At 41.6% G+C, this 26,068-nt stretch overlaps 2 protein-coding genes across 6 annotated transcripts; both read left to right on the top strand.

Annotated features, from left to right (window-relative positions):
• Positions 1–1,347: 1,347 nt before the first annotated feature.
• LOC137845006 (myelin expression factor 2-like) lies at positions 1,348–12,427 on the top strand. The gene is made up of 3 exons (XM_068661793.1): positions 1,348–1,886; positions 5,167–5,336; positions 12,226–12,427. Exons 1-3 carry the CDS (start codon positions 1,387–1,389, stop codon positions 12,288–12,290), a joined length of 735 nt encoding a protein of 244 aa, XP_068517894.1. The 5' UTR covers positions 1,348–1,386; the 3' UTR covers positions 12,291–12,427.
• A 672-nt stretch (positions 12,428–13,099) lies between these two features.
• HNRNPM (heterogeneous nuclear ribonucleoprotein M) lies at positions 13,100–25,366 on the top strand. Of its 5 annotated transcripts, none has more exons than XR_011090064.1 (13): positions 13,100–13,118; positions 13,200–13,293; positions 15,483–15,677; positions 16,659–16,812; positions 17,683–17,732; positions 18,142–18,202; positions 20,478–20,579; positions 21,165–21,209; positions 21,602–21,673; positions 22,152–22,250; positions 22,859–23,640; positions 23,776–23,960; positions 24,931–24,987. XR_011090064.1 is itself a non-coding variant. In XM_068661777.1 (13 exons), the coding sequence occupies exons 2-13, from the start codon at positions 13,216–13,218 to the stop codon at positions 25,092–25,094; spliced, it is 1,854 nt and encodes a 617-aa protein (XP_068517878.1). In that variant the 5' UTR covers positions 13,100–13,118; positions 13,200–13,215; the 3' UTR covers positions 25,095–25,366. The 5 variants fall into 5 exon arrangements, 4 of the variants coding, with proteins under 4 accessions (XP_068517878.1, XP_068517880.1, XP_068517879.1 ...); XM_068661777.1 differs by having other exon boundaries at positions 23,909–23,960; positions 24,931–25,366; XM_068661779.1 differs by lacking the exon at positions 20,478–20,579 and having other exon boundaries at positions 23,909–23,960; positions 24,931–25,366.
• The last annotated feature ends 702 nt before the right edge of the window (positions 25,367–26,068 follow it).

Here is a 26,068-nt window from a genome sequence, read left to right as displayed (position 1 = left end):
CCCAAGAGGCCAAGCCCTTTTTCCACATTTCCTAGACCTTCCTCTTCCTTTTGATCTTGTCAATGAGCTCCTTGCTCATCCACGCAGGTTTCCTGCCCCCTTTCCCTGATTTCCTGCTCTTCGGGATGCACCGATCCTAAGCTTGGAAGAAGTGCTGTTTAAATGTTGCTCTCACAAGCACCCTCACCTTCTAGCAACCCAGCCCATGAGATACCCCCAGGTAGGTCCTGCAAGAGCTCAAAGTTGGCTCTCTGAAAAACCCAGGGCAGCAATCCTACTTTTTGCCTTATTTCTTCCCCCAAGTTCCATCCTGAACTCCACCATCTCATGATCCCAAGCTGCCCCCAACCTTCACATCCCTACCAAGCCCATCCCTGCTGGTAAGAACAAGGTCCAGAAGCACCCCCCACCTCGTCAGCTCCTCAAATATGTGCTGATTTTGTTCCCTAAATACATACACTGTTCTCAGGAACTCTAAGCCTGTTAACGTGCCAACAGCATTGGGTTTTATTGCCCAGGAGATCTTTCAGGGCTTGGTCCAACACTGCAGACCCATTATTAGCCAGGTGGATCTGTATTGAGAGCAATACCCTGTAAGAGTGCAAGGGAACAGTGCTGCTGAACCATGAATGGGGTCTGGGCCACATGCCTTGGCCTGTGGCAGTCCTCGTGCTGCCATCTCAGGTTCCCAACATTGGAAGCGATGCAGGTTTCTCTCCTGCCATGTGAGGAAATGTTTCCTGGTGCTAACGCTACCTCCTGTCTTTGTTCCCACTGCCTCTCGTCCTGTCCCTAGACATCACCAAGAGCTCATCTCTGCCTTCTTTGTGCCCTCCCTCGTGGTATTTTATGAGGAGAGGCTGAGGGAGCTGGGGCTCTTCAGCTTGGAGGAGACTGAGGGGTGACCTTATTATAAATATGTAAAGGGTGAGGGAGCCAGGCTCTTGTTGGTGACACCCAGTGACACGACAAGGGGAATGGGTGCGAGCTGCTTAAACACGAGACAAAACCGTTGAGACAAAAAGCGCTGGGACGGGCTGCCCAGGCAGGCTGCGGGGCCTCCTTCCCTGGAGACACCCAAGGCCCGCCCGGGCTCGCTCCGCCGTGACGCGATTCCACAACTCCCAGCCCCCGCGGGGGGATCGGCCGCGATGGTTTCTCCATCCCCTCCCCAACCCCTAAACCTCGCCACCCTGCGCCTTCCCTACACACCCCGGCCCCCCTTGGGCTCTGCCCGGGCTCCCGTTTGGGGTCGGGGGGGGGGCTCCGGGGCTCCCCCTCCCTCCCGCCTCTCTCGGCACCACCCCCGCGCCTCCCGGCCCGCACTGAGCCCGCCCAGCCCAGAGGCGGCCCTGAGGGAGGGGCCGTGCAGCGGGGGACGGCGCCATGCGCTGTTTGCCGGCCGACGCGGCCCAGCAGGCCAGAGCGGGGCTGGCTTGGACCCGACCTCGCGGTTCGGGCCGCGGTCGGGGCTCGCAGAGCGGTAACGGCCCCGCGGGGCCCGGCGGGATCCCGGCGGCGGCGCCTCAGGGCCCGGGCCCGGCCTCTCAGGGCCCTCGCGGGCAGCGGCGCCGCGCGCAGGCGCGGGCGGACGGCGCGGGGCCGGGAGCGGCTCCCCCCCCCCTCCCCCTCGGCGGCCCTCCCGGCATGCCCCGCGCGCGGGCGGCAGGGCGGGCTCTCGCCACACAAAGGCTCGGCGCTGGCAAAATGGCGGCGGCGGTAGCGGCGGCGGCGGCGGGCGGCGAGGGGGCCGCCAACAAAATGGAGGAGCCGCCCGTGGGGGCGGCGGCTGCGGCTGCTTCTTCTTCGGCGGCGCAGACGGCAGCGGCCGCCGCCCCGCCACCGCCCAACGGGGCGGGGGGTGCTGGGGACGCGCCCGTGAAGAGGTAATGGGGGGGGAGGGGGGTGGGGGGGGGCTGTGGGGCCTCGCGCGCGCGCGGCGGGGCCTGGCGGGGCCTGGGCCTCGCCTTCGCCCTTGTCCCCGTCCTTGTCCCTGTCCCCGTCCCCGTGGCCGTTGTTGATTTCCCCTCGTGTCCCAAAGGGCCCGGCCGCGCTCCGGGCTCCCTGTGCGGCCCCGAGGCTCGCAGGCCGCCTGGCAGCCTCCGAGGCCTGGACGCGGAAGGAGTCGGGATCGCGGTCGATCATCGAGGTTTTTGGGGGTTCTGTTGAGGCCCAGCAGAAACGTTTCCTCAGTAAATGTAAATCTTTCCCTAAGGGTGTAAGTATGCCCGGCGGGAGGCGTTTTGGAGCTCTGAGCTGTTTTTAACTGTTGTGTCAGTGGATGGTGAGTTGTGGTAGGCCATCGTCGTTGTTCACGTTGCTGGAGCAAAGCGTGGCGCTGCCTCATCCCTGGTGATTTACCAGAGAAGTGAGTTGGTTAGGGAGACATCGGAATTCAGTGCCTTGAGACCAAGAGATAACTTGAAAGTGATGCCAGAGCCTAAGTAAGGGTCGTTTGTTGGATATAAGTGCAATATTACAGAAATATTAATAGTAATAATTTCCAAGGATTACGGTTATCGGTCTGTAAATACAAAGTTTGTAAGCAGAAAAAATTTGAACCGCCTGTTGCCTTCACATGTGAACACTAACCTAATTTTGAGAAGTTTTATAGTTAACAGAAGTTCTTTTTTTTTTTTTTTTTTTAAATTCCACGTAAAGACTGCATTTTTCCAGTTAACTTTTGTCCCCAGGCCTGAAATCTTACGTAGTTAAGGATCAGCATTTTTAACGCTGTGTTCTGGGAGTAATCTGTTAGACTTTTGGTCAGATTTGTTTACCTGGTGTTCTGAGTTGTGCTATGTAAGTGGGCATCGGGCAGGTTCCTGGTTGCTAACGGCTGTTACACCGTGCTGCAAATCTGCAGTCCGACCAAGAGTTGAGAGAGAAGAAAAAAACTGCAGCCAGAAGTATGTTAGTGGAGGCTAGCGAAGGGTCTTCAGATCATCCTCCTTCCTCCTCTTGGGTGTTTGATATTTGGAGGATATTCCTGTCGTCTTTGGATTCTGGTTACAGCTCAAAGCTTGCTGAAGTTTCACAGTAGCAGTGCCTAGGTAATACGGTTAAAGGAATTTCTCTGAGATGAGGCTTTCTGTAGCCTTGAATTATTTCAGCTTGTAACCCAAGGAAAATTAAGTTAGATAAGTTACTTTTCATTAGATATTTTATTGAATACATTTTTTTCTGTACGCTTTGCCATGGGGGTGTTATTTTTTTTGTATTTCTTGCATTAGCCTTGTTGTAAATGGGTCACAGTTATTCACCATTGTTCCTTACTGGGATGGGAGTTTCACTCCTGTTTTTTAATTCCCTAAACTTAATTTATTTCACTCCCGTTTACTGCGGGAATTTCGTCTCCCATTTTTTAACTTAGCAATGCCTGCAGGCGTGGTGTATTTACGGAGAGGATGTGGGGAACTCACTTCTTCCTGCTGTCCAGAACTGCCTTTAAATGCTCAGTTGTTCTCGTACTTGGCAACCACAGCGATTTCTGTGGCCACGTGCCTGCTTGTCCTCCTTTTAGTGCTGGAGGATGCCCACGGACAGTTGTTGTCTGACGTCCTGTGAAAGAGAAACATTGCAGCCAAAGTAGTTTCCTTGCTATTTCTTTAGACCAGGCTGGATTTTGTTACACCAAATGTGATAAGGAAAAATTTCTAGACTAGTGTTTGTCTCTAATAGGAGGTATGGTGGCTTGCCTGAATTCTTTACAGGTATATGAGAGCTTGACGTGTGATAATCTGCTCCGGGAGCTTTAAACGTAGATTTGCAAAGATCTCTGCATCGCACCCCGTGACTTTGAAGCAAGTTACACAGCAGTTCTACCTGTGGATAGCTTGAATGGTTCTGGTTTGAGGAATAGCCATAGAAAACTGTTCATTAGGTGTAGAGTTTCACACAATTGCTGAACTTTGTGTTATTTCTTCAGCAAAACAGAAGCTCGAGTGTTAAAAGGATTGTCCAGTTTTAAATCTGCTTTTGGATTTTTAATTACTTGATTACTCAAGATTTTTTTTTTTTTTTTTTTTTTTTTTAAGCACAAAGGAGGGAAAGCCTAAAATTTCCTTTTTTGATTAAACACAGTAAATGACTAAAGAACATTTTTTCATTAGAGACCTCTCTTCCAAAATACTAGTTATGTGCAGGACTTGTGTCTTCTGTTGTCTAAGTGGTACGCGATGGCCATAACTAAGGTCAAATACTGTTAGCAGTTCTGGCTGTGTCTGTAAAGTACAATATTTTTGTTAGCTTTTAATGTGTTTGTGGCTGGAAAAGCATGGGTTGCCTTGTAGTAAAAACAAGGAATCCACTCAAATATCACACTCGATAGGCATCTGCATACTTTTTTTTTTTTCCCTCTAGGCTGTTGTATCTGCTCAGTGATTTTTTTTTAAATTTTTATTTGTATATTTATATACAGTTTATTTTTTATATACAGTTTGTATATTTATATGCAGTTTGAGTACTGCTATTTAGTGGCATTTGTCTTGTTAACTAATAGTGGTGTAGGTTAGTTGAACAACAGTCTTCACTTTGCATTCATTAATTGTGATCTGCTGGAGCTTGTGTTCTGAAATAGTGAAAACAAACAAACAAACTATTCAGTGTGTTTGAAAGGCACAGACTTTGAATTTGTGTTCTCCCAAACGGTATTAACTGAGGGGGAGGAAGATGGTTTAAAAAGAGTGTCACGGACATGAGTGCTTAGATATGGGATCACTTCACTGAAATTCTTGTAGTGCAAAAATACAAATGTGATAAGTCAAAGAATTATTGGTCGTAAAGATGTCGAAGTGTAGTATGTTAAGGAGAAAATAGGGTGTGTGTCTGGAGCATCACAAGGAAATGAAGTTAGGCTTGCTTGGCTTTGAAGAGATTTAGCCTTTGCAGTCAAAAGCTTTGGTTACGTTGCATAAATAAATGTGGGAGAAAATGGTGGGTCTTAGTGATCTGAGTTGTCTGCTGTTAGGAACTTCGTTGCAGTGGTGCATGTAGCACTAATACCATGAGTACCAACTTGTCTTACTACTATTTTGCAAATAAATGAACAGATGAAAGTTTGTGAGTTTTGATTTTTTTTGGGAATGCAAGAAGTCATGTTCCAGGAGGTGATACGACACTAATCAATGGCCAGAGTGGTTAATGTGTCCAATTATCTGTTTGCAGTGAAAATGAACGACCAACTCAAAGTGAGAAAAGGAAAGAGAAGAGCGTCAAGAGAGGAGGAAATCGCTTTGAGCCGTATGCTAACCCTGCTAGAAGATACAGAGCTTTTATTACAAATATTCCATTTGATGTCAAGTGGCAGTCTCTGAAAGACCTGGTCAAAGAGAAAGGTAATGTACAACCAGGGCTGACCAAGTGATGTCTGTCGTCTTACTCGTAACAGACTTGGTAAGCTTAACAGTTGAAGTTCTGGGTGGACTTAGTGACACGAGTTTTACAGAAGGTCTTGAAGCCTTTTTTGGTGTTGCACAATACCGTGCTCTGGCAGCCTTCCAGACGGATAGTCCCTTCATAGGCATGTTGGCGTATGTTTAATAGTGTTTCATCAGAGATTAAAAAGAGCATTTGTCTTATGGGTGGAAAAATAATAAAAATAATAAAAAAAAAAAAAAGAAAAATGAGGCTTTTACCAGATTTTAGTCTTGACATGAGCAAAACTTTCTCAAGTGTTTTCATGTCTTTTGGGTTATAAAGGTAGCCATACAATGTTGATCTGGTGTATGTATATGTAGCTGTTTTTCTAAACTTCGTAGTGATTTGTGCTTACATAAAGATCCATCCTGCAATTGGATAGCAGTAAAAATGTATTTAAGGGTGACCTGCAAAGAAGAAAAATCAGGTTTGTGCTTTAGTGCAATCAACATGGGTAGGGCTTTGGAAACCAAGTTCATGATGTCTTCCTCCATCCCTACCTGTATTTAACTTATACCTGTGAATGGGAACCTTCTTAGTTTGCTGAAGAAATTGAGCTAATTATTCTCAGGTGGTGATAAGTCTAAGTGCATCTTCTTAGCTTACTTGGCATTATTTCTTTAAGTTGATGCCCAGCCTACAAGTTTTCAAGTCACTTTGGAAGTGCAGTGGAGTGGCAAGAAAATACTTGGCTTCTCCATCATTAAAATGTCTCAAAACCTGTTAGGCCTAAGTAGTACGAGCATTGCTCTTGTGGGTCACTGCTAAAATACATACCATCAGACGTGTCTTGCGTAACAGTGATCGATGTTCACTTGTTTTTGAACTCGGTAAGGATCGGTGGTTAGTGACTTCACAAGTCGTGGCCTAATGAATTGGGGGAAAAAAAAGAGAAATTTCCAAAATGGTTTTACAACGTCTGTCTGTGGAGGCAAAATGGAGCTGCTTAGTCTGTGTAGTGAACTTCAGGACTATAAGCCCTGGCAAACTTCCATAATTAGAGGCTGTGAAACGTTGATGCTTGAGATGCAACGATGGTTTCTTGTAATCTGAAGAACTGCAGTCTTAAGACTGCTTTAACAGACCCTAATTATGCATGGTCCCCTGTCCTAAGCTGTGTTAGCACTTAGCTACACGAGATACATTGGTTAATAGGAGTATCTGTATGTGTAGATGTCTAATTTTAAGTACTGTGTTGAATTCCGTTCCAAGTGTCTTGTGGTTTCTCTCCAGTTCACGTGGATGGAAAAGTCCGATGTGAGATTGTTTCCTGCCTTGCTGTTCAGCTGCTCATTCCAGCAGATAATCCTAGGGGAACGTTGAAACCTCTTCAGTCTGTCTGCAGGGCTTGTCTACGTATTGAGAATACGCATTGTTCTTGGTTTTTGGGACTGCTTGTTAAAACATAACAGTTTAGATTTGCTGCGTAGTTGTGATTCATTCTAATTAGTCCCAGACTTCTACCAAATTGGTGCTCTTGTGCTGCGCTTGAACTTGCTGAATCGGTGCTTTTTGATATAAGGCATAGTAGTTCCAAGAACCAGGAATGTGGCTGTGGAAAAACCTAAACGTGAGAATTCTTGGTTTGTAAGTGCAAGAATCACAGGCCAAACGTTCAAGGCTTTGAGAGCATGTGAAATGGATCTGTACGCAAAGGGTAACCGTAGGTGATTCATGACTGTTGCATTGCTTGGCAGTCATAAAGACGGAAGCTGTTAGCAGCAATGGCATAGCAGGTTACCGAACATAGGAGGAGTTCACCTCCGTCGGCTCTTTTGTGTCAGTAAGTATGGGTTAGGAGACATTAGCTTTGAGGTCTCATATTTCTGCAACTTGGTTTGTTCAGATGCGTACATCTGAAATCTAAAGGTGACATCTCTCAAGAGAAATGCCTTGGTTTAGTCATTTCAGTGTACTTGTTGGTGAAACTCAATTACAGGTATGCAGTATAACACAGTTATTAACGAAATTAAAAAATGTTCTTGTTTGAAACTCCCTTGTATTGGCTGACAAACACAAGGTTCTACTAAACTGAGGTAATCAGAATTGCTACCTGGTAAGTGGCTTCAGGAGAAGAACGAGGCAGCAGTTCTTCTGCGTGGAAGTGGAGTCTAACGGTAAACGTAACGTGATTGAGTGCTAAATATTGGCCTTAACCTGTCCTCCCCAAAATGGCTCTGTTTTGGGAAGCAAAATGTAAATACTTTGTGGCAGCTGGTATACGTAATGTGATACTATGTAATTAAAAAAAGAGTTTGAGGTATTTATGGATTCTTCTAGGAAATAGAGAACTTTGTATCTTAAACCTTTTCCCTGACAAGAGTAGCAAGGTGGCATACAACACAAGGGGAAATGTTAGCTGTAGGATCTGCTTTGTTGCAAAGCTAGGAGCAGTTGCAGTCATGGTGGCCGTTGTCACATCACAAAGATTTCAGGACACCCTAGGGACTACTTGTATTAACATGGTTTTAACCTCATACTTAAAGCATACACATGGTATCTGACAGGTGTGCTTACCTCTTCATATCAGAATCTGAACGTGTGAACAGAGACAAGGAAAAAAACAAAGCCGTTCCCAGCTTAACCTTGCTATGAAGAAAAGCAACCACCAAACTAAATGTGGTGCCTTCTGTCTTCCTCCATCTTGAGTAATTGTTAGTGTCTTTGTGACCCCTTAAAGATGTAACTCATGCCCTCTTGTTACTGGACCTGAACGCAGGTGCTGTCGAGTACTTCTGTCAGCTCGGTTCTGACAGCTGTTGCTCTGGTACCTGAACGCAGCTCTTCCTGGAGGGCCACCTGTTTCAGCATCTCAGTTGCAGCTTTGTTAGCTGAAGATGTTTCAGCTTGATTCACTTTTTGATTAAATCAGAAAGCTTTCTGCAATCAAAAGTTAAAGTTTAACTAGCTATTTGGCATTTTAGTCATTTGTAGTTTTAAGATATCTTTTCAAGAATGGTGAAAGACCTGACTGCTTTCAAATGTCAAACCTTGACAGTAGTCTTCAGGTGGATGTGAGAATACCAAAGTATCTTTTTCATGTATTTACATGTATGGTGACTGCAGATAGCAAGGTTTGATAATACAAATATGTAGTGGGACTTTACAACAGGGCATAGAGTGTTCTTAAAAAAAATAAAAAGAACAAGTAGCCAAGAGCTGCAGTAACTGCAAGCTTTTAACTTGCTTTTGCATAATTTTTGCCATTTAGGACTGTGAAGTCATTAACTTGTGTACCTAATTGCCCAGAGTTAGGTCGTGAGCACAAATATTGAAGTCTGGTGTTTGAGTACGGAGCTTCACTGAAATGTCTTGAGAAACCATCAGTGGAGATCAGTAACTTATAATAGGACTTTCAAGTGTAAATGTTGCTTGTGTATTCTTAAGTATATCTTGCATTTCTGCTGTTGCTGTTAAATTTAATGGAAATGTTACCATCTTGGAAAATCTACATAATTTTTCGTAAGAGCAGAAATTGTACTTAGCTCAGGAACACCACCACCTTGCAGCAGCTTTGTGCAAGATGTGGTACAGTCAGCTTCCTAGTAAGACAGATGGAGGAGTTTTCAGTATCACTTGAATGCTAACAACATCTTAAGCAAGTATCTTGAACTTTAATTGGACTATCTACATTGAAAGCTTTAATACTAATAGACTTTGAAACACGGTGGTGGGATCTGAGTGTATCTTCTGTGTTGCTTTCATTGTTCTAACCATGTTTTCCAGGTGGTCCTTCAGTGGATTCAGGGAGCTTTGCACTTCTCCTTTTCTTCCAGGGCTCTTTAAGAACCAAAATTACCCATGCTTACACCAATGGGGAACGTATTCCTTAATCACTTTTACATTAACTTAGAGCTACTGGCTCTAAGTTTCTGCAAATTTTATCTGCCCTTGGAGGCTGATCTGGTAACTATAGAATCAGAGAATGGTTGGAAGGGACCTTGAACATCATCTAGTTCCAACTCCTGCTAAATCAGGTTGCCCAGAGCCCCATCCAGCCTGGCCTTTAACACTCCCCAGCTTTCCTGCAGCCCCCTTCAGGTACTGGGAGGGCCGCTACAAGGTCTCCCTTCTCTTCTCCAGGCTGAACAACCCCAACTCCCTCAGCCTATCTTTGAAGAGGTGCTCCAGCCCCTTGATCATCTTGGTGGCCCTCCTCTGGACTTGTAATGTGTCCCTGTCCTTCTTGTGCTGCAGGTGGTGCCTCATGAGAGCAGAGGGAGAGAATTGCCTCCCTTGACCTTCAGGTCGTGCTTTTGTCGATGCAGCCAAGGATACAGTTGGCTTTCTGGGCTGCAGGAGCACACTGCTGGCTCATGGTTAGTTTTTTATTAATTAGCAGCCCCAAATGCTTCTCAGGAAGGCTGCTCTCAATCCATTCGTTGCCCAGCTTGTTCATGTTTGGGATTGCCCTGACCCAACAGCAGCACCTTGCACTTGGCCTCGCTGGACTTTGAGGTTTGTACAGGTCAACCTCTCAAGCCTGTTGAGGTCCATCTGGAGCAGAAAAACTAGGCTGCGTTTTTTTATGTTTTATTTTTTTGAAAGTTAAGTAATCTCTTGTGCTTGAATGAAATTCCTTCACTTGTGGCTATACGGGGTGTCTTTCCTGATGCAAGCCAACTATTTGCTAGCAGAAGGAAGATCTGCATGGATCACTGTTTCTTTTTTCTCCAAAGGTTTGGACATAGTGGTTTGGGATCTGAAAAGAAACCAAATAAAATGTGACCCAGTGTAGGTTCCTTTTTTTTTTTTTAAAAAAAAACCTTTGTCAGTCTCAAACAATCGTTTCCTGGAGGAATTGTCCTGTTGAATCTTCTTGCGTTTTTCAGGGGAAAAGCGCACTTTTATTGTAGTTGTTCTTTAATCTGGACTTGTCTTGGATACTGATCTTCTATTCTACATGTCATCCCCCCCCTCCTTATTGTGTTTGTATGTTTTGGCTATACAGGAAATTCAGATTCCCTTTCAAAGGAAAACATCCCTTTCAAGATATGTTTTGTTTTCAATACAGGTGTGTCTAAGGCTTGAATGTGAAGTATTGAGCAAAATTGACAAACTTCAAAGTGCTACACTATTGCCTGTGTAGTAGACTTGAGGAAATCTTGTTCAGAGGTCAAATTTGCATATGTTAAATTGTATTTAATATATTGCAAACTTTTTTTTGGGAAGTGTTCGTGTGCGTTTTAAGAGATGTAGCTGGCTTTGATTAGTGGGTGGGAGAGGAGAGCCCTTAGTCCAGAGCCTAAATAATGTTACTGGGAGAAATGAGTTACAGGATTTATAACCTGTAATCTCTGGGGTCTCTGAAATGGAATGGTTTTTGTATTGTAGGGAATCTGAGAATTTGTTCTCGATAAAAGTTTGTTTGGACTCTGGCTGCTGCTGTTGAGATGGATGGCTTCAGAATGACCTCGTAATGCTGAATATTTGGGCTGGCTGCATGGGCCCCATGTACCACCAAGGATGGTGCTAGGATGCCTGTTACAGTGCAGCCCCTTTCACTGCAATCCCATGGGTACATGACCTCATAGTGCTCAGGTTGTAGGTGGTAAATGAACACTCTAATCTCACCTGGCCCTCTCAAAGGGATTTATTAGCCTCTACTAGTCTTGAATGCTCTGTATCCTCATGGAAACATGAATGGATCTCACTGCTTATTCTGCCAAGCTAACTACTCTCTGGCTGGAATGCTGATATTGTTTAATTATTTTCAATATCAGAAATGGAAAGATGAATGCTTTCATGAAGCATTCCTTTTCTTCCAGCTTCTAGAAGAAATGTGGGATGTTCACTTTAGGGAATGACACTAGGTGTCTGATAAATGATGGGGCCTGTGGGAGATGAAGCTGAGCACTCCTCTCTGGCCATTGCAGAGAGGTAGACCATCGAATGTGAGCTTCTAGTTCCTTGCTTAGGGTATGCTGGCAGTACTTCTGTTTGGTTGTTTCTTTCCCACAAAGACTGCTTTCTTTTCATCTTTCAGATAGTGTAACCTGGAGCCCGTCTTAAATTTAAAAAACAGAACTTATAAAACCAGAAAAAAAGTATTAAAGAGTTTTCCTCAGTTATTCTGGATAAATTCTGTATGCCAGTTCCTTCAAAGGCAGCAGCCATTTTAGAAGTTGTATTCCAGAGGTACATCATATGGTTACGTGGTCAGTTAGGGAAAAAGCAATCCTAGTCTTGTGAGGAAAGGTGCAAATATAGTTTCCTAGTGCACTTTGCCTTTTGCTGTAGGCTCTTGTCTTGAGGGCGAATATGACAGTTTAACACTAACCTAAAAAATATGGAACCTAATAAAGGATTTAAATTTTGCTGTGATTTAAAGGCTAAACTGCTGAAATAAAAAGCAGGCAGTGAGTGATCTCTTGGTCTGTTGGGCCGGTCTGATCCCCTTTTGGGACGTGTGCCAGAGGAAAAATCCTGAGAAAAGCAAGCAACTGTTTGAGTTCTGGACTGTGGAGACAAAATGGTGTACTACGTGAAGTGAGGGAAACTTGTTCTTGCAGACTTCCCCCTGGATTTGAATTGCCTCAAGTAATGAGTGAGCACTAAAGGTCGAGGAAATTGGTACTGTGGAAATAGCTGGCTTTTGAAGTGGAGGAAAATCAAGAACATGTTTAAGTCTTACAATGTTACTGCATACCTGTAATTGTCCAGTTTTGTGGTTTAGAGAATATGGAGTGTTTCTGGGCTTTCTTATAAGGCAGAGGCTCCATACACGGTTGTTGATTGTTCTAAATTCCCATTGTTTTCTTGGCTTTTCTCCCTTGGTATATGTGTCGTCTGGAATCTGATTTGTAGTTGGTGAGGTAACATACGTGGAGCTCTTAATGGACGCTGAAGGAAAGTCAAGGGTAAGTGTTTGAGAGAATTTCTTCTGTGGATTTTCTACATGACAAATGTAACTGTATGGTGGCGTGGAGCGAAAGGAAGTCAGGAAGGTAGAGAGTGTGTATGCTTAGCGGCTATAACAGGATTGCTTAAAAGCTTCTTTGGGGCTGGGGAGGCGGGGGGCTGGGGACTTGTAAGAGCAGTGTTAGGGTGGTCTTCCACTTGTGTTCAGGTGGCGTTGGCTGTTTGAAGTACCCATGGATACTAGCAGTACGTACAGTGGTACGGAAGGTTAACTTGTGTTTTGGAAAACGTTACTGTAGTGGTTTGCTGAATTTGTAAGGCCAGTGTGCAAAAGCAGGTTCTGGAAACTATACTTCCCGTGCCAGTAAACAGAAGTTAATTTCCAAGTTAAACGTATATTGCCTTTATAGGTACTTAAGTCAATTAGTCCAGTGAAAGTATCTTGCAGGAAAAAAATACACAGTAGGAGCTCACTTAACTGTACTGAAGGATATGGATTTAGGGTGAGAGAATATGGCAAGGATTTGTCTGTATGACAGAGAAGAACAGTTGATACGGAGTGTGTGGTATTTTTCTTGGAGATCCTGGACTTAGTTCTGCTTGTTACAACTTCAGAAACTACAGTTTAATCCTGTTATGGCATAAGAAATTATATCTTATGGAATTCAAGTAATGAAGGCTTTATTGGGTAAGATTACATTTATTTTTGCCCCTAGGGTTAACTAATGTGATTTGACTTTTTATTTTTTAAAAAGTGTTTTGTGCTTTTACTTACTTTATTTTTTTCTTCCCTCCTCTGCTTGTTACTCGCCTCTGAAATCAAATCACCAGGGATGCGCGTAAGTTCACTTATGAATTTATAGCAAGAAATAAGGAAATAAGATACGAGCAGTGTTCTTAGATGTCTTGTATCTTCACAGTGTTGTTGAATTCAAGATGGAAGAAAGCATGAAAAAGGCTGCAGAGGTTTTGAACAAGCATAGTCTTGGTGGAAGACCATTGAAAGTGAAAGAAGTAAGACTCGCATCTGTTCTTTTAATATCTTGGATTTAGGGTGAAGGGGATACCTCTTAGTCAAGCTTTATGGCTGGCTCATTTGCAGATAAGAATATTTGCCAAAGTAGAACTCTTCAAATAGAATTTAAAAAGACACACAGCTTGTTTTATTACCAGAACCTGTTGCCAAACTTGAGTTTGAACTCAGTTGTCAAGACTGAACTTGACTTAAAAGAATAGGTGTTACTGACAGTAATGCAGAACATGGATAAAGCAAGTGTTTGGCTGCAGGTGTACTTCTTTATGATTCGATAAAGAAACCTGCATAAGTATTTTGTTCTTGACTCATTTCTCATATAATTCTGCACCATAATAAATGTATTTTACAAACAATTCCATAGAGTAAGGTGGTTTCTGAAATACTTCAAAGATTTATTTCCGTTCTTACGGCTTTTCTATTTTCAATCACTATAACACGCTCAACTGTACTGCGAGTTACTCCTTATCTATTGACAAGTTTAAAGCTTTATTCCAATACTTCGGGAACTGTAGCTGCATCAAAGGTCCAATTAAAAATCAAGAGACTTCCTTCAGTGTTAGCAGTGACTCTTGACCTTATGGTATGCAAGCTATATTTTTGGCTAAGCAAGCTTCGTGTTCTGCTGTGCCTACCCCACCTCCCAGTGTTTGGGCAAAGATACCTGCACGAGTATAAGGTGGGAAATGTGTGCACAAGGTCCGCTCCTAGCAACCTGCGTTCTGAGGAGCACTTGAGGAGAAGAATGGAGAGAGCAAGTTGCAGCACTTCTTGGAACCCTCAGATTAATAAATTCTGAGAGCAGTAGTCTGCTTCTCACTGCAACGTATCTTCTGGTACTGTTGACCTCTTATACCCTTTAAGGGAAGTGAGAGGTGAAATGGAAGGCTAGAAAAACAATTCTGTCTGGAAGTTATCAGGTACTGACTTTTCTAAGGGGCTTTTGGAAAGAAGTGTGGATCTGTTTTGCTGTTAAAGGTATACCTTTAACGGGTTGTGCCTTTGTTATCAGTCCTTGAAAAGAAGTGGTTGTGACTTGACCAAGTCTTCGCAAAACAATTGCCATACTTGAATATTTCTGCTTGTATGGCAGAGACAGAAATGTATAGCTGAAATCAGTAAAGAAGCATGTTATTACCTTTAAGGGGTTCAGCACCATTTATCCCACGTGCCGCAGTCTGACTGTGGAAGGAGCTAAGTTCCTGTAGATGACCATTAGAAGTAGTTGTGCCAACTGCCTGTACGTACCTCTCCGTGTTGGCTGTCTCATTGCTGAGAAACATGAAAGCCTTCATATGACTGACCAAAAAAATAACAGCTTTCACATGATTAATCCAGCTATCATTTCTCCTGTTTTCAGAAATGTGCTATTTTTTGCCTTAAAATTCAGATGAAGACTAAAATTCATTTAAATATGTTTTAACACATCTGTGTTTCTGACTAATTAATTCTATTTTGATGTTTCACTTTCTTCAGCATAAAGTACTTGTACATTTTGCTCACTGAATATGGTGTGGCGCTTCCAACTTAAGTGACATAAATTTACCATGTATTATGAAGGTACTTGTCTTCACTTTCAGCATGAAGTGAAGCTACGATAGCTTTATATCCTTGTTGGAAGTCTTCATCCTATACTTCGTATTTTCTAGCATACCCTAAAATCATGAGTTTTGATAGTAGTACAATGATACATTCCAAGTTTTTTTTCAATTTGGAAACCTAGTGTGAGGGGGAAAAAGAGCAGCCCAAACCCCGCTTTGTGAACTTCTTACACACTGTATCTTGTCTTGTAAGGAAGTCTAACTGCAAGAGAAATGAGTTGTTGTACTGTTTTGAGGATGCCAAAAGTTAATCAGTGTTTGTCTTCCCCAGTACCGTTGTCTTTAGAACAAATGCGGCTGTGAGGTTTATTGTTGGTATTAAGTAATAGATACACACCTGCAGAATCAGGGGAAATGCATGGATAGGAGTAACTTGTGAACTTGAGGTGTGCTGGTGCATTGATTTGAAAATTTAAAAAATAATAATTAAAAAAAAAAAGTAGTTGGTGGTAGGTCTATAGGGACCTTGTATAAATGAGTATTCCCTTTGACTTTTGGCCTTGCTGCTAAATCCTTGTACATTTCTTGGGGTACAGATGAATTTAATATGTTGTTTGTGTTTTTTTTAGGATCCTGATGGCGAACATGCCAGGAGAGCAATGCAGAAAGTCATGGCAGCTAGTGGAATGGGTATTGGTCCAGGTCCAGGTGGCCCTGGAATGCTCAATATCCCACCTAGTATACTCAACAATCCCAACATACCCAATGAGATCATCCATGCCTTACAGGCAGGGAGACTTGGAAGCACTGTCTTTGTTGCAAATGTAAGCGTTGTGTGGTCTCTGAACAGGGTCTAAATTGAGTAGAATCTAATGAATTAGAGGAAAAGCTGTAGGCTTCCAGCTCTATTTCAGTAAAATTAAGTATTCTGTGACTAGTCTTGTTCTCTTCAGTTGGAACACTGCTGAGTGGGAAGTAAGTTTTCACTCTAATGTATGAACAAAAAATGAGAACTTCCCCTTGAAAGGTATGCCCTGTTGTGGATATAGCATAAAAACAAACATTTCAGTATGCACATACAGCAAGAATAGGGCTAATTTTCAAATCCTAAAACTGGTCTTGATGTGGAGAAGTGCGTCTTGTTTGAAGGAGGGGCAGTGGGAACTTGCTTAAATACATTCCGTGGTGAGATGACAAGCTATATAAGAATCTAGAGAATATGAAATTGTGGAAGTTTGTTCAGCTTTAAAGGAAGAAGGTGAAAGGGATAACTGATGGTTGTCTCCATCACCCTGATTCAGATGATACAGAGAAGACAGGTCCAGACTTGTTGCCGTGGACATCAGTTGGAAGATGGGCAACACCATTTAAATACTAGAACTATTTCTTTTTACGTTGAGACAGATGAAGTAAAGGAGTGACTGCCAAAAGTCTGTACACACTTAGGTGTTCAGAGCTGAGCTGGGCATAGCCCCGAACAACCTGAACTAATTATACCTGTTCTCAGCAATAAGTTAGAATAATGACTTTCAGAAGTTCCTTTCCAGCCTAAATTGTTCTGTGATTCTCTTTGTTAGTGAAGTTGTAAGATTAAGTTGTATCCTGTATATTACAGTAATTGATAATTTGCATTTTTGAACAGAGCTAAAAACAACACATTTAGCATTCTATTATTTAAATTTTATCCCATCTCTGTGAAGATGACTACTCAGGATTCTAGAAACCAGGAAACGAAACTGATGAATGCTGAAGATACTCTTTGGATGGAAAGCTTTCTAATACTTCTAATATTACTTATCTTCCAGCTGGATTACAAGGTTGGGTGGAAGAAACTGAAAGAAGTATTCAGCATGGCTGGTGTTGTGGTTCGGGCAGACATCTTAGAAGATAAAGATGGCAAGAGTCGTGGGATCGGAACTGTCACTTTTGAACAAGCTATAGAGGCTGTTCAGGCTATATGTATCCTTGAAATGTATTACTGGTAAATAGTAGACAGGTTTGGCACTCCATCCTGCGCTAACTTCCATGAGTTCACAAATAACTGTTAAGAAAAGCAGGATGAAAATAAAAGTAGTAGTGTTACAACTGAGGATATTGCCTTATTGTGTTAAGTGAAGCCACTGAAATGTATGGAAAATGTAGGGAAAATGAAAAGGAGGAAAAAAAAAACTTCAAATAATTATTTTTGTTTGCTCAAAATCATTAACAAATAGATGTGAATTTCTAACCCAAATAGTAATATTTTTTTCTGTCAGAGTTAGTATTGAATTAAAATGCAACTTCTAAGAAAAGATTTGTCCTAAATTCCTGTAATGGACGTAAGGGAGGAGTGAAACGCATCCATCTGCAGTGTAAGCAGGCTTGATCTGGTGTGTTTCCCTGTCAGCCATATTACACTGCAAGCTGTGATTTGCTGTGTAGCAGTCTACCCACACAAATGCAGAATTGCAGTGTGGATACTACTGCATGCTTCATCTCTCAACTTGGTTCTATGGTGTGGAAGGGAGAGAAATGTTTAAACACCTAGGCTGGTTTTGAGACATTTTAAGTGGTGTCTTAATGTCTTTAATATGAATCAGAAGACTATTTTTGTAACTCATGTTTTAATTTTAAAAACAAAACCCAGTCTTTGAATATTTGGTGATTTTGGTTTGGAAGCTTTTCAGTTTTGGAGAAAGCGAAAGGGTATCTGATAACCCGTGAATGACAGTATAAGAAGCTACCTGGAGTCTTGTGGTTTTCTGATAGGGTTTTCATCAGATAGTACTTGGAGTTTTAAGACGTTTTGTGGTTCCAGTGCTTGAAAGATGATCCTTAATGAAACGAAAGCGATGTTTAATGGGCAGCTGCTGTTTGACAGACCAATGCATGTAAAAATGGTAAGTACGTTCAGATTCTTCCTAGTTTTTGAAATGATAATGTGCTCCAGACTTTTTTTTTTTGGATGATGTGTGGCTTCAGGGTTGGTGCGACTTTCCCAGGGCAAACAAAGGTAAATAGCACATCGTGACAGAGAAGTACAGCCCTGTACTTTCCATCTCACTTTTAACTCATGGGTTGAAATACTGGGGGAAACGAGTTCTGTTTAAAGGACTTGGCCTAATACCTAATGCTGTCAACTCACACAGTTATTGAAGGTTATTTCTAATTATTTTTCTAAAAGACAATCATAAATATAGTAAGAATTAGTTTAGCTTTCTTGAATTACCTTTTAAAAAAAAGGAAATCTTTCTAGTGAGAAAGCAGGCCAGAGTTGTGTACAAACTTAATGTATCAAATTATTTTTAGGATGAACGAGCCTTTCCAAAAGGAGATTTCTTTCCTCCAGAGCGACCACAACAACTTCCTCGTAAGTCTCTGCTGTATGACTGAATATGTTATGTTTTTAACTTGTCTTTGCAGCAACTTGAATATTTGCAAAATGAGAATCAATTCAAAAGCATTTGGCTCTCAGGTTTGCATTTAGAGAGATTTCCTGTGTATTCCTGGATTATATCTATTACTGAGTTCGTCTGCTGACAAGCAAAGCTGAGTTGTTAATAGTCCATAGGAAACTTGTGCTCAAGAGGTACTGCCTCTGTAACCTTCCATATGTAGGAGGAACAGATGAATAAATAGAACACAACTAAAAACTATGAGCTGTTGTTAAGATGTTTAGGCAACTTCTGTTACTCCCCATCTGCTCAAATCCAGCCCAAGTAAAACTTTGGTTCAGCCTGCTGAAAATTGGGGGGTTCAAATGGCCTTAATATCTAAGAGGTTAATATAAATAAGTTTCAGTCCTGTTTCTTTTTGGATACTTCCTTCAGCTCATAGCTAAAAGTTTGTCTTAAAAACAGTATCCCGTTCATGTTCTCAAAGCTTCCAAGTCTCTTGGTTGCAAGTCAGAGGTCCTGATGCCTTGTAGGGCTATTGTTAATAACAGGTTTTAATGGAAATTTCATCAGTTTATAAAGAAAAGCGCGCACCCTTTTACGTACTGGTACTCTGGGTGTCTAATGGTTTTCCTTCAGTTTAAAGGGCTGGGTTGAGTTCTTGAGCATCTTCTAGGTCTTCAGGTTTCTTAGGGGAATAAATACTAGAAGGGAGGGTACAGGGATAACAGAGCCAGGCTCTTTTCAGTGTTGCCCAGTGCAAGGACCAGAGGCAGTGAACACAAACTGAAATAGAAGGCTCCATCTAAACATAAGGAAACTTTTTTTTTTTTTAACTGTGTGGGTCACTGAGTAGTGGAGCAACAGATTGCCCAGAGAAGTTACAGAGTCTCCATCGTTTGAAGTATTCAAAAGTTGTCTGTATGTGGTCCGGGGTAATGGGCTCTAGGTGACCCTGCTTGATGTGGGGGATTTGTGCCAGATTACCCCCAGAGGTCCCTTGTTCCCTTGACCATTCTGGGATAAGATAATGAAAGTGTTGAGCAGGAGTAGACTGGGTCGGAAAGGAGAATTAATGGTAAGGAAAAGCCCTACTGTCTTACAGCTGAAACTGTTCTAAAATGTATGTAATTCTGCTAATTCAGCCAGGATTTTTAAGAATGTTTTTTTAGTCATGGAAAGAAAACCTGTGTATGTTGTTACCTTGAATAATTCTCTATCAACCCATCCTTTAATTAAGCAATTTTCTGTGTATCTACCAGAACCTTGTTCAGCAGCCGTAGCATCCACAGGTTTTTTTTTTTTTTTTTTTTTACTCTTGCCATGACTTCCTGTAATGGTACACCTCGTCAAGAGAAAATCACTGCTTTTCTGTTTAATTATTACTGTATGAAATGGAACAAATAATAATGGAAATGTATTTCTTGGCCTTTAAGTTGGGGGGATGGGAGGGAGGAATAGTATCGGTATCTTGTGGTGTTGTAAAACATTAAAACATAATTCAGTGCTTCCTGAGATCATTATGTTGAAATGTAAACAAGGAAGTCCTATTCTCATAAGGAAAAAATGCTATTAAGCTGTTTGATTCAAGTGCAAGCAGAGAACTTTTTCTTCCTGATCCACTCTGACAAAAATGAGTTGTTTTTTTGTGTTTTTTTATTTGACTGGGGAATCCTTTATTCACTTGGGTACAGGAAGAATCAAAATTGTGTCTGAGAATGATATATATTTTTTGTTTGCCTAGGAAAGAGGCTGGCTGTGTGCTCTGAATTCTATAGGTGGCTGTCATTAATAGGTGGAACCTTGCAGTTATTTAAATTCTTAGCTGCAAGGGAACCTTGGCAAACATGAAAATAAACCTTTTATCAATCAAAGGTAACATTGTGAAAAGGTTAGAAGTTCTTTATACTAAATTGCCCACTCTTTTCTCCTTAGATTGAGTTGCACAAAATAAGCAGTGTTCTAGCCAGTTATTTTTCAGGAGTCAGCTTAAAACCAACCAAAAAAAATCAACTTTTCTCAGCAGTAAGATAAAACATAGATGATGAAGAAAATATTTGGGATTAATTTCCAGTCTACTTCAAGACACATCTACTCTAGATTTACACTTTCATGCATTAAGTACATACCCCAAAGTGGGAACACAGCAAGCTTTTTTGGAGAATAGAAGTCAATTAATTAAGAATAAAACTTGCTGTTTTGTCAAATTATGGAAACAAGGCTTTTTTGATATCTGAATATTTTCTTCAGATGGTCTTGGTGGTATTGGCATGGGATTAGGACCTGGAGGTCAACCTATTGATGCAAATCATTTAAACAAAGGCATGGGAATGGGCAACATGGGACCTGGAGGTAAGAAGATTACTCCTACGCTTTGTTTCATGAGAGCTTTAAGCTGTATAGAAGGGTAGATAGCTTTGTTTGCCTACACAAAAAGTTGAAGTGTATTAGGAGTGTTAAAGCCAAATGAGTTCTTCCTGAGCTAAGTCATGAGCTTGATAACAGAAACTTGAACCTAACCAACTGCTCCATTTTTGTTTTTTACCATGGTAAGGGCACAGCTCTCATTTTCTGACTCTTGAGCATGAGCAGCAGACACTGCAAATATACATAAAACTTCTAAAACCATCTGTCACTCTTAACACTTGTTAGTGGGCTTGCAAATCTATGTTTAGGATATATTTAAATAGCAAAAAGTTTTAAAGAGCCACCTAAAAAGTAGCACACACTCAGCTTTCAGTTTGTAAATGCCTATGGTTTTTTCCACTTCCTGCTTTTATTTCTTGAGAAGGAATGTTGCAATCTACTCGAGCTAGCACATGTAAGCTTTCCAGTTCAGAGTGGATGTGCTTGTATGATTTCTTTCTACAGCCAATCTAATGGCTGATGGTTTGTAGAATTACATCTGCTACATAAAGCTTTCTCTTTTATTTTGAGGAATGGGAATGGAAGGCATGGGCTTTGGAATGAATAAAATGGGAGGTAAGCTGTGTTTTTTGAAATGTATATAGCCTGGGTTTTTTTTTTTTTGAAAGTCATGTAAACTTAGCTGTATGTGCCTATCAGGCATTTGTTTTCCTTGGAATTGTCACCAATTTAGTGATGACTTATGTTTTTGAGTATTAGTGAAACTGCTGTAGATGTACGGGGAAGGGTTGAAACCTCAGAAAATGTGAGCAGTGGTTTGGTCATGAGACTTCTAAAGCTTGGCCTTGATTTAGGAGATAAGCTGTGACCAAATTCTGACCACAGTTAATGAATCTGTGATAGAGTTGTCTTGGTGCCTATGGAAAAGATCTGAGGAAAACTTATTTTGGTGAAATGTAGCATTAAGTTGAAATGCTAAAGCATCCCTGGAAATTCCTTTCTTTTAGGAATGGAAGGTCCGTTTGGCATGGAAAACATCGGGCGCTTTCCAGCTGGAATGAACATGGGCAGAATGAGTGGTAGGCATTAGTTTTTTTTGTTTTGTTATAATATTAAGCTTCTGAGTTCAACAGCAGTCCTTGTTCTCTGAAACTGTAGCACTGGAGACTGGTCATATTCCTCTTTCCAGCTTTTATTGGAAAAAACTTAAAGGCTTACATCTCACACAGTGTCTGCAAGGCCCTTATGGCCTCTAAGCTACAAAAAAAACAAGTTCAAAGGAGTTGCCTTCAAGGTCTGCTTTGGAAAGATAAACTGTGCTCTGTCTGTATTCACCAGAAAGACAGAAAACTACTCCAAAGCAAAGTGTCTTGTCTGTGTTGAGATGAGTCCTGGATTTTTGTTCTTGTTATTCTGGGGGTTGTTTTGGTCTCAAAAAGACATAATAAAATGATCAGGAGGACATAATAAAAGTTTGCCTTGCTGTTAATCTTTAAAAACTATGCCTCTAGTAAAATGTTGATACCCTGAAGAACATATCAGACTTAATCTTTACAGAAATGGATCGTGCCATGGGTGGAGGATTTGAGAGAGAATTTGGAAGAAATGAGATGGGAATGTCTCGTAGTTTTGGAGACACCTTGGAAAGAGGAATAGGTCAGTACATAAAGCTAAGTACTTACACTGCCTACTGGAAATACCTGAACTGTACATAAAAAAAAGTGCATGTTTGTAACAAAACAGGCCATATTTTACACATAGCTTCTCTAACACTTTGATCAAATTTTGATCAAACTAATTTCAGTTAAATTATTATTCTTGCTGCACAATCCCCAGGGCATTGTACAGGACAGCTAGCAGCTAAAATTGTATTTAAAATACTACTTTCGCTACCTGAACAACTGGGTTTTCATATGCATTCAAACTTCTCTCCTTGTTTACACATCAGTTTTTCTTCTTTGAAACTTTTATTGTGCATATGGAACTCAAACTTGTTAGGAAGGGGTAAACTCTTGCACACGGACTAATGAGGTGACCAGTCCCTTAAAATGTGTTGTAGTCGTGGTGATCTATGTAATCAACAACAGTACTCTTTCCCATCTGAAATAACTGCTTCATGTTCTGCAGCAGCACACACGTTAGGTAGTCGCTTTTTTTTTCTGAATAATGATGGTCTAAAGGATTTCAGTACTGTATGCAATGCAAGCACGTGTTTGGTTTCAGTATGTGTTTTGACTATTTATAAATTGTGTGTTTTGTTCCAGGTGGTGGAAATGCCAGCATTCCTGGGATTGAGAGGATGGCACCTGGCATTGATCGTATGGGCTCGGGAATGGAAAGAATTCCCTCTGGGATGGGGCATGGGATGGAGAGAGTAGGGTCAGAAATAGACAGGATGGGTCTTGTTCTGGATCGCATGAGTTCCAATGTGGAACGGATCGGTTCTGGAATTGACCGAATGGCCCCTCTGGGCATAGATCACATGGCTCCTAACATTGAGAGGATGGGACCAGCTATTGAGAGAATGGGTTCTGGCATAGAAAGAATGGGCTCTGGAATAGGCTTTGGCATTGAGAGGATGGGCGCTGCCATTGAGCGTGTTGGTACCACTATAGAAAGAATGGGATCAGGTGTAGAACGAATGGGTTCTGGCATGGATAGGATGGGTATAGGTATGGAGCGTATGGTCCCTGCTGGAATGGGAGCTGGGATGGGACAGGTGATAGAGAGGATGCCAGGTGGCCTGGATCGCATAGGTGCCAATCCTATGGAAAGAATAGGAATAGATCGTATGGGTGCTGCTAGCATGGAGAGAATGAGCTTGGAGCGCATTGGAGCCACTAATATGGAAAGGATGGGTCCTGCTATGGGACAGGGCATGGGAGCAGGCATAGATCGCATGGGACTTGCAATGGGAAGCAATTTTGAAAGACCAATGGATATGGAACGTGGAAACTTTGCAGGCAATTTTGCAGGCTCCCTTGGAGGAACTGGAGGACCTGCACCTGGGGTGGCCCGAAAAGCCTGTCAGATATTTGTGAGAAATGTGAGTAGCCTTCATCCTAGTGCTTTATGTTGATTTCTTTTGTGTTCTTTTACTTTAGTTAAAATTTTTAATATTGCATGCTGCCAAATGTGGGGTTGGGCAGGCCTTTGTGAGTTGAAGCCATTTTCTTAACAGGAGAAAAGCTTTCTGCGTATGAAAAAGACGGTGCTGAACTATGGCTTCCCAGGATGGAGAACATGTTTTGAAGAGACGGAAGTACTGACAAGTCGTTTAACAGTTCCTCAGTAATTGTTCTTCTTTTTCACAGCTGCCTTTTGATTTTACATGGAAAATGCTGAAAGATAAATTTAATGAATGTGGTAAGTTGTTATATCACTGGAAATCTTTCCTGAGAACTGGATATCTCTTGTAGAGCTAGGAATTACTTCTATGTCCCTGACACTAGTACCTTACTAAAACTTCACTCAGACTTGGGAAAACATCAGATATTCATGTTGACAAGTGGCTTGGGGATGTTTGCCATCCTGCAATGCCGACAAGAGTCCTACAGGATTGAGAAGATAAGAATGTTTTGACTGTCTAGTTGATAACCCAGTCAACACGTACCCCTTCTCAGCTGTCTAGGGCTGGATTTATTATGTGGATAGCCTCTCTGTAGTTACAGGTAGAGACAGGAACAGAGAGAGGGAAGTCCAGGATGAATGATGAGATTCATTTCCTATAGCAAAAAGCTGAGAACTACTGAAAAGCACTGGCAAGATGCTTTATTTTGAAGTGAACACGTTTCTTTGGGGAAACTGTCCTTAAAAGAACCTTAAGTTAGTACTAGCAATAATAAAAGAAAAACGAAGAAATTAGGGAGCTAAAAGAATTCCTGAATCAGCTGCATATTGTTAGATGTATTTAGGTCCAGCTCATGAGACATTTGATCTTTAGAAAAGCTAGTCCCACATGGATTTCTTGCTTGCTACAGCGACCAATTTCCTGTATTACACTGTGGAATAAGCTAACTTTCTAGAGGACCAGTTAGCATAATTCATTAGGGCTTTCTGCTGCTTTGAGAACCATCATGCTCTTTAAGAGTCTTTGTGAGCGTACCTTTCTTTTCAGAGGCTTAGATAAGCTACTAATGGTTGAGGTAGGCTGTGCAGCTTCTAGGGGACTTCTCATGGCAATGGTCACTGGTAAAATGGTCCTAGAGCTTTAAGTTTCAAACCAATGGTAGTTTCGAAAGGTACGCTTTCTGTGGCTTAAGGTAGAGAACTCTAAATCAATACAGTCGTGTGGTACCTCCTAGATTAAACAAGAACCTTTCTTTTTCTTTTGAAGGTCATGTGCTGTATGCTGATATCAAGATGGAAAATGGGAAGTCTAAGGGCTGTGGTGTTGTTAGATTTGAGTCCCCAGAAGTAGCTGAGAGAGCCTGCCGTATGATGAATGGGATACAGCTTCGTGGGAGGGAGATTGATGTGCGAATTGATAGAAATGCTTAAGTAGATGCTTTTTTAACATTGATACCAGATTTTTGAATTTGTATTTTTTCTTGTTAACCATTTTAATTTGACTGGATGTAAAGGTGTTAAAACAGTTCAATTGCTTTCTGGAGTAATTTTAATTACTTTTTTAACAAATGGATTTCCATTTTACTGTTTTTGCATTGGAACTGCAATGTGCACAATCTTTTTTTTTTGTAGTTGTGGCATCTTGTTGACATTACAGATGTAAACAGTATGACTTTGATAATAAATGCAAGTTAAAGATTTCAGTCATTGCATCTATTACTGGCAGCACATCCCTATGCTTGCAAAAATATCTGTAAACCAAGTAAACTACAATTTTTATTCTCTTGTGAAGTGTCAAGAAAGTGTATCTTTGGGTTGTCAGTTCATGACAGTGTGAATTAGACTTTAAAACAATGCACCTGAACATTCATGCTAGTACTCAAATGTCTTTAGTGTATCAGTTTCCTGTGTTCAGACCTGGTACTGGGGCTGGTAGCTTGATCTTTCTCCAGTGGCAATGCTGATTCAAAAAATAAAAGATCCTGTACCTTCAGTTGTCAGTGCCATGCTGAAGGCCTGAACTAAAAAGGGATAAAACAAACAAAAAAAAAACACATACTTTTTCCAGTGTGGGCCAGGTGTGTCAGTCCCAGGTGGGGGCAAGGACCAGTATGTGAGTGGGAAGCATCTGGTGTGGGTAAAAAGGCAGGAGGTGGGATATTTCACCTTTTTATACAAGTAATAACTTTAATCACTTCCACTTTGCTTAATTATTTGGGTCAGAATTCTTGTTGCAGGAGAGATGAAACTTTATGCTAAAGGATTAGAAAAAAGGAGTAAAAAGCCATTTGAAGTATAATCATGCAATTAATGTTAAAGTAAAGCTTATTAGACTTTTCTTCAGGTGAAAGGTTCCCTCTGTGTTTCATGGTATTTCTGAATTGTGCTGCCACAATCAGAGTAGC

Source organism: Anas acuta, chromosome 26 (genome assembly GCF_963932015.1).
Source record: "Anas acuta chromosome 26, bAnaAcu1.1, whole genome shotgun sequence".
Lineage (NCBI taxonomy): Eukaryota > Metazoa > Chordata > Aves > Anseriformes > Anatidae > Anas > Anas acuta.
This window is presented reverse-complemented; position numbering and strand designations above follow the sequence as displayed.